Below are 7,980 nucleotides of genomic sequence, written 5' to 3'. Positions count from 1 at the left end.
AAATATACACGCGTTTACAACTTCGCATTACTGATTTCATAAAAAAATAAATAAAAATGTATGTGTGCATATGTTTCCTAATAGAAAAACGTGCAATTACTTAGTTAGAAATCCTCCCGCTCCTCTGAACATTCCACCTTCAAATCACAGGTATTGTTCGTCGCCTCTTACGACACGCAGTTTTCTGTGCGGTAGGAGTAGGTGTTTTATCCCCGCTCCTACACGGGTAAGATAAGTCCAAATGACAAATTGGCAAGACTGAACAATGAGATTGTCGTAACCGAACATAACTGATGGCTTACAACCCTTTTTCGTTTTTATACATAACTACGTAATACACTTGGTGGTTACGGTGTTAGTCGAAAACTTGCAAGGACAAAATCAGCATTTTCCAAAACCTTGGAGGAAAGTGCACACAGTAAGAAAGTAGTGGAGAATGCAAAAGCAATAGCGAAAACATACGAGGTAAAAATAACAATAAACGCAATGCAAAGACAAATTATCGCTATTTAGTGATTAGTTTCCATAGGTACACATTTTTGACATAGATATACATTTGACAAATTATGCATCGAGACATTAAATTCTCAGTTCTTCAGAGATCAAAAGAAGGTTCGCATACCTTACCCCTCTCTAACATTTACAGCCTACATCTCTTTGTAGATGTGGAAAACTTTGCTGTTGTTACTAGTTGTCACAAGATTATCGGAGTTTTTGCAATTTGCTCCTCAAGATATCTCTAAAGAACTACAAAAGTGGCGTGAGCAGATCGTCAAAATTTCTAAGTGAGTTTTCAGTGCATTGAAGCATTTTTGTATGTTGGTTTCTAGTACTCCCCCAAGCAATCGAACTGAAACCTTAAATAAGCATTTGGACGGTTGTCTTAAGACGTTTTGCGATACCATAAAAGGTATTGGTTTGGATCCGATATTGCTTCCAAGGTATAACAGTACGTTTATCAATGTAAGGCACAACCCTGCTGCAAGAATCTTCTACTCTACTGGGTGATTTCAGAACACCGTTTATGGGGTGATTGAACTGACGGAAGCAAAACTTCGAGGACTTTCGTCACTTGTACGAAACGAATACGTCATAGTCAAGTTTGGCTATCCTCTAATTAAGATACACGTGCCTTTGCGGTTCAATAAAATTTCGGTAAGTCACTCCGAAACCTAAAAGCTTTGCTCAACGTAATTTTAGTACGAAGCCAACTATTACGCAGAGCTGCTTGGATATAGCACGGAGAGTTTACTCGTCGCGGAGGTGAACAGCTTTTCGTTCTGTTTTGATGTGATCATCAACGTGAGGACTGTCTCCATTCTTCGAGAGCAGTTCAAGATTAGCACCCTTGGGTATACGGAAAGTCATAGAGTTAGATGACTCAATTGGGTTCTTGCAGAAAGGTAGCGCTAAGTCTCGGAGGTAGAGTGTCTGGAATAATTGCAGACATCTTGTTGAGCGTTATTCAACCAGCAATCGAACCAATGATTCGAAGTGCCATCTGCCAGGAAATCAATAACATGTTGGACTTTGTTGTCGACTTAAGTACAAATCCTGTAAGTTCTTGGGCGAATTAAAGTGTGTAATTATTGCAGTTGGTTTCGCCGAAGCAAACCCAGATATATCCAAGATGAATGTGCACGAGATGCGCGCGAAAGACATCGTGGATAGTGTCCGAAGGTAGATGTACCTGTTTCAGTTCAATTCAGTTACGATTATTTTCACAGTGGAGACGTGGCGCAGCAGGTACAAGTCGCGTCTAAGTTTCTCGATCAAAAAATTGACCTCATACGTAATGGAATCAATACAGTACACCTCGATCCACTTTTCATACATCCAAAGGCAAATCCAGACGCAAGGGTAAAATGATGAGTGGGCAATGATGTAATTAAGTGCCGTTGTAGATATTTTCTTTGGTTAGGTAAAGCTATCAAATAGTGTCTTAATGGGGTTGACTTCACTTGCGCGGATGAGTGACGTTATCATTCAGTATCAACGTCCAACTTTGAGAATTGGTATACCTGTTGGATTTAAAAACCTTTCGGTAAACCATACTCCTAAGTTTTTTTATTTCATTGGCTAATAATTGTAGTTTAACACGGACTACGAGTTTATGATGCTGGGCACAGTATCAGCAGGGAATATGGACGCCTACGTGCGAGGGTGTATCTTCCAATTGGACCTACAGATTAACACTGCTTTTGTGAGGTTAAAGGTGGACAACTTTCGCATCTTATCTCTAGGGTTTGTATCAACCACAAGCACTTCTGTGCAGCCGTGTTAATGTTTGCGTATAGGCAGCTGTCTGTGTGGCTCGGGGGTAGCGCTGTTGGAATCACGACGAGTTTCCTTGTCAAGACCCTTCAACCATTTTGGGAACCTGTGGTGTATCTAACTGTGGAACAGGTAGTCTTCGATCAACTCCAACAAGCCGTTGTTTCGTTTAATAATGTTACATGTGTGATTTTAGATAACTGCCATGTTCAAGTTAGAGATGTGTATTAAATTTAAATATGTGATATTTAATTCCTTTCTCAAATAATCATCTCTGTTCAGTTACAGTAACAGTTACCAACTATTTCACACGAAAATTGGTTTTTCTTTAATGTTTATACCTATCTTGACAAATATAGCACTTCCTGCGATCTTATTGGTCTTATCTCATTTCCCGTTTCATCTAGTCGCGGCTACATCAAACTGCCAGATATCTTTTTCATTCTTAATTTTGAGAAATGGTAGATTTGTTGGTCAAAGAACTATCTTACATAGGTACTTCTGATTGACTGAATCGAGAAACTACATGCGGTCTTATAATCTCAAAAAACTTGAACTTGTTACTAAGCAACTTACGTGTCCAAAAGCACCTTGCTTCCGTTATTGGTAAAATTAATTACCTATAGGTAGCAATTCAGGAATTTACCAACGGAAATCATAAACGATTATTGATTAGGTGTAGGTACGCTAATTGCTCAAATCAGTAAAGATTAAATTCTTTCGGAGTTAGAAATCTAATCAAAATCTATCGTTGATAACTCGATAACTTGATTATAATAACGCACTTACATCTGCAGCGATGCATAATTACTTTAGCTTCCAAAATGAAAACTTTAACGTGTTGCGTACTTTTAGCTTTGTGCGGTCTGGCAACTTCTGCATTTAACTTTGATCAAGAACTGTTGGCTCTTCTGGGTGGTTTAGAAACAGTCGATAAGTGAGTAATTCAATTGCGAAAAAAATTAACAATTGTCACAAAGGAAATCTACTGACTACTGTCTTTTCCAACGAGTGAATCTGAAGTTTAATCTATTATGTTTTAGCTCAGCTTCAATTAACGATTACATCGATTCCGTATTGGTGGGCCTGAATCAGTTTCTCGACGATCTCCACTTCAGTAATGTTGACTTACCAGTTATCGATAAGTCGTTCCAATATTCATTCTTTTCGGGCAAAATAAATTTAGAGAATGGCACGCTGAATAATTTGAACACAATTGAACGAGCAAACGATAGCGTAGTAAAATACGCGCCTCCCTATCTCCGAGTTTATTTGCCACTGAAAACCACCAAGGTGAACCTTCATTACGAGTACCAGGGAAACCTTATGGGCATGACACCCGAAGGTGTAGTTAATGGTAATATATCACACTTGGAGTTAGCAATGGAAGCCGGTATAAATTTAAAAAATCTACGTGTCAATCTGTTTAAGTTTCATATTGAGAAGATAGCGTATGTGTACAATCCGTATCGAGCAGGTCTAATTTGAATTTTTAGGGGTATATCGCTTGTTTTTGAAGGACCTGGATTCATAACGTCCATTCTGAATGGGGTTGCGGGTATGCTAACGCCAACAATAGAAGAGCTCATACCGGAAAAGGGTGATGAGATCGTGAAAGGTATATTGGAGAGTAAAATATCCGAACTCAACAAAGTAATTTGCGAAAAACTGAACGATTGTTAAAAGCCGCGTTTTCAAACTGCAGCTCATAAACACTTTAAACTTGTCCTCTGCAAATAAAACATTGTTTATAGGTATTTTTTGGTTATTGTACTTTAGGATCCAGAATATTCCTACTTTGATTTCTTATGGCTCCCTCATTCATGCTAAACCCAGCCTACACGTATAGCGTGTTTTTTTTGTTGAAAACACAAAAAGTATAAATGTTTGTTCATAAAATACAATCAATAAAAATATACCAAGATAAGGATGATCATTGGGATGTTGGAAACCATAGAAGATATGAAGATGGTCATTAGGGAAAAGAAGCGCAATTATCGAGTTATTAATAATGTTTTAAAGAAAACCAGAAAATTCCAATTACTTCCGAAGATATGCTAGAAAAACTGAAATTTACCAATTTTCTTTTTATTATTTTATTTCTGATGTTATTTGAACAGGTACACTTTCTCATTGCCAGTCGTCAACTTTATTTTCTTATATGGCCCGTAAAAACTGTATTGAGTAGACCTTTTTTATTTCGAATACAGCCCTATATAGCACAAAAAAATATAAGTTGGAAACTATTGGTTTCCACTAGAATCTAGTTGTAAGCAATAGTTTCCAACTAGTTACTAGATGGTTCATGTTAAAAATATTTACCTACTTACTGATTTTGGTTTCAACTTAATGTCAAAATTTCTAAGCGGACCGCGCCCCTTGGGCCTCCGGGCCTGTGTTCCATGGAACACATGTGAATACGCCACTGGTACTTATGTAGATGTAAATTGTATTATATTAGCACGAACATTCCATACCGAAAGCAAGACTAATAAAATTATGATTAGTGCCCGACTCCCATAAGAGAACATTGTCGACACTCCGTCCGTCTGTTCGTTCTTCCACCTGATTTTTACTAATCTGATCTTTGGTAAAAAATGTGTACCTGGTAAAGAGCTTAGAAACAAAAAGATGGAAATTTGTCGTGATAACAGCTTCGTATTGCGTTTTTATTACAAAGATAATTCTCTAAATTAGAGGAAAGATTCATACTGGGAGGGAGTGTGCCGTAAAGCATTGTGAGGTAGAGTTTCGAAAGAAAATACTAAAACTGGAAAATGTGAGCGTACTGTGATTGCAACACAAAAACAGTCGAGTTGAGGCTGAACGGTATATTTTAAAGTAGGAACTATTGGACTGTCAATTATATTACAAGATTGAGGTTTTCCAGCCTGAAAGGTAGGCAACACACCGTACACCGTTTTAGAAGTAGAATTATAGCTTTGAATATAAAATATAGGTATTTTCAAAGATTATAGGCTTTCTACATCACCACAGGAAAAACGAGATGCTACAGCATGTTTAGAGAACTGATATGGAGCGGATCATAAAATTATAAATAGGAAAGTATTTACGAAATGAAAAGTTTTATTTATTGTAAGAGTGAATGTGATGAATGAGGAAGGCGAAGAAAGTACTAAGAAACAGAACAAAGACGCCGTTTAAAATTATGTAACAGCACTCAATTTGTTTCGTCTGAAGACACAAAATACAGTTAAGTAATAAATGTGTAAACAAATCAAACGAGCTCCTGGTATGGTTATAGCGTGGCATTACCTATTAATAAGGATAAAGCTACGCTCCTATTGAATTCCATGCAATTCGGTTAATAACTAACGGAGATGTCAAAAGGGCCTTCTTTATTTTTTGGCCTACATTACCAATTCACGAAAAATACTTACGCTGCCTTCGAACCTACATTTGTTTTCAATGGATTCGCTGTAGAAACCATGAGTCCCTGGGGAAATGAAGCCAAAATCATAACGGCAGCAATTGGCAAAAGACTCCGGCAAAAAACGGGAGAGTCCCGCTCAACCCAGTTTATTCTGTTTGACCCAGCGTAGAACTTTCGATATCAAAAATTCAAATTACCGAGCGCTAAATTAAAAGGTTTGGTTCACCCGAGTAGTTATTGTTCCAAACTACGCCAAGGAATATTTGTGTGTTAAAAAATTCGTCATCGTTCGAAATTACAAATAAACGCAGGCAGGCACATTTCTTAAAAACACAATCCGCTATACGACAATTTTCCAACGGTATTTGTGCAGCGTAATGAAGTTGGGGAGAAGGTGCAATTAACCCATTGTTTCGTAACCAATAACAACAAAGAAAACTGTTATTACACCAGTAAAATCAAGTAAATAAAAGTTCAATGTTATATGGACGTTATCATAAAAGGCAAATTTAGTGCAACCAACTCTTTGGTATACAACTATATACTCTTTGGTGCAACCCATTAGCTAAGAGATTTCGCCAACAAAAAATTAAATTAAATTAAAATAAATAAATTAAAAAAAGAAGATCCCTTGTCAAAAGAAATAATAATTTTTAAGTAAGTAACCAATTTAAATGGATTCAACTTAGTTTAAATTTTTATGTTTCCATGTATTTTGCCAAAGAACCTGTTGAATTTGGTGTCAGGAAGTTCCTAGTTCATTTTCTCGGAATTAAAAAGGGATTCCGTAATTTGTTGTTTATACTGAATGTAAGTTGTAACCAAATTCAATGGTTTTTCTATTACTTATTGTGTAATGTTCATAATAAAAGGAATTTTGGTTATGGTGTAAATGCACTTACTTGTATTAGTCGAAATCAAATTTAAACAATTAACGTATTTAGAGGTGTGAAGGTCGAAGCCATGTCAAAGTATTCAGATTATTCAGATTGTGACAGGTATAAATATTAGTAAATGAAATTTCAATCTAAAAGGGAGATGTTTTTTTTAACATTTGACATTCTTTGAGTTTTCTCCAATATACGTTTTGCTGGAAAGTGGAAAAGAGATTTTGTAGCTAATTTTTAAATTATGAAGCTAAAATCTCTCAAGTAAGCCAAAACACTATAAAAGAAGTAAAGATTTGGAAGGAACTCCGAATAAAAGACAACCGTGGGCATTTGAATAATTTTTTGTAATAGTTTTTTTGTAGGAATTTCCATTTCTTAAAAAAAGTAAAGAAAATATTGCAACAGGGACTCCTGCAAAATGACGCCCAAGGTAAGAACTGCTGCAGTTTCCGCCAAACTCCCTAGCTAGGTACATAGAAAGTGCAAGATAGACTTCGAGGAAGACCTGCGAGATGAAAAATTCCCAGATATAAAGCAAAATTTACAGGACGTCTTTGAAGTTTTCTATAAAAAAAACGTACTTTTTAGTATTATTAAAACTTCGAAAAACCCTTCTAAGAAGTTCTGCGAAAATGTTTCTAATACAATTGTTAGGAAAACCCTTTGCTTGTTTAAAGGTGGGGAAGGGATCGTTGTGTCTATTGGGCTGAGGTGAGGCTACGCCTATTCCTGTCCACCTCAGACAAAGTGTTAGACTGATTCTCATTGATTCTTCGTATCATATCTTGCATAAGGTGCGCATGCTGTGATTTGGAGTACGCACAATATATGGTCTTCAGGAAATAACCATCTGTTTCTGTGTACTAAACTGTCTGAAAGCAATTAATCTACAAGATTGGTGGTATTGTAAAGAACATGATCAAGTAGGCACTGTGAACATCTAATTTCTGGAAATCAAGTGCGCTCAGATCCTGAAACAGAAAGTTCTCAGGACATTATTCAAGCCAAAGTTTCCGTTTTATTTTTTTAAAAGATTGAATCCTGTTTCAAGAACAGCTTCAAGTTTCTATAAAAATTCTCTAATAACTGAGGCGTATGTCCCTAGTTGGACAATGGTGAACAAGATTTATCATCTTTATAATGGTAGTCAATGCTTAATGGTAGACAATTGCATTGTGCGGCGCTTTGATTTCGAATCCTAGCACAATCATCCAACGCTGCAACGGTTCTTAGCTTTGGTACAAATGAGAACAAAGCTGTTTACTTCAACTCACTAAAGGTGTAAGTGTAATTGTTGACTAGTTTCAAGCTTGATTGAAAAGAGCGTTCATTTGGGAGATCCTATTCAAGACGAACAAGTGAAAATGGGAAGCATTGCACGTTGAATAAACAAGTTTAAATGTATTTAATTTATTTAACATT

The 7,980-nt window shown here is 36.5% G+C and overlaps 2 protein-coding genes across 2 annotated transcripts; both read left to right on the top strand.

Moving 5' to 3' along the window:
* Nucleotides 1-534: 534 nt before the first annotated feature.
* On the top strand, nt 535-2,505 carry LOC116170658. The gene is made up of 11 exons (XM_031487163.1): nt 535-612; nt 664-785; nt 831-963; nt 1,015-1,155; nt 1,201-1,352; nt 1,400-1,545; nt 1,596-1,680; nt 1,728-1,860; nt 1,922-2,044; nt 2,093-2,244; nt 2,298-2,505. The coding sequence occupies exons 2-11, from the start codon at nt 664-666 to the stop codon at nt 2,503-2,505; spliced, it is 1,395 nt and encodes a 464-aa protein (XP_031343023.1). The 5' UTR covers nt 535-612.
* A 580-nt stretch (nt 2,506-3,085) lies between these two features.
* Nucleotides 3,086-4,029, top strand: LOC116172340. Its single transcript, XM_031489540.1, has 3 exons — nt 3,086-3,211; nt 3,318-3,725; nt 3,771-4,029. Exons 1-3 carry the CDS (start codon nt 3,099-3,101, stop codon nt 3,955-3,957), a joined length of 708 nt encoding a protein of 235 aa, XP_031345400.1. The 5' UTR covers nt 3,086-3,098; the 3' UTR covers nt 3,958-4,029.
* Nucleotides 4,030-7,980: the final 3,951 nt, after the last annotated feature.

Source organism: Photinus pyralis, unplaced genomic scaffold (assembly GCF_008802855.1).
Source record: "Photinus pyralis isolate 1611_PpyrPB1 unplaced genomic scaffold, Ppyr1.3 Ppyr1.4_LG5, whole genome shotgun sequence".
Classification (NCBI taxonomy): Eukaryota; Metazoa; Arthropoda; class Insecta; order Coleoptera; family Lampyridae; genus Photinus; species Photinus pyralis.
This window is presented reverse-complemented; position numbering and strand designations above follow the sequence as displayed.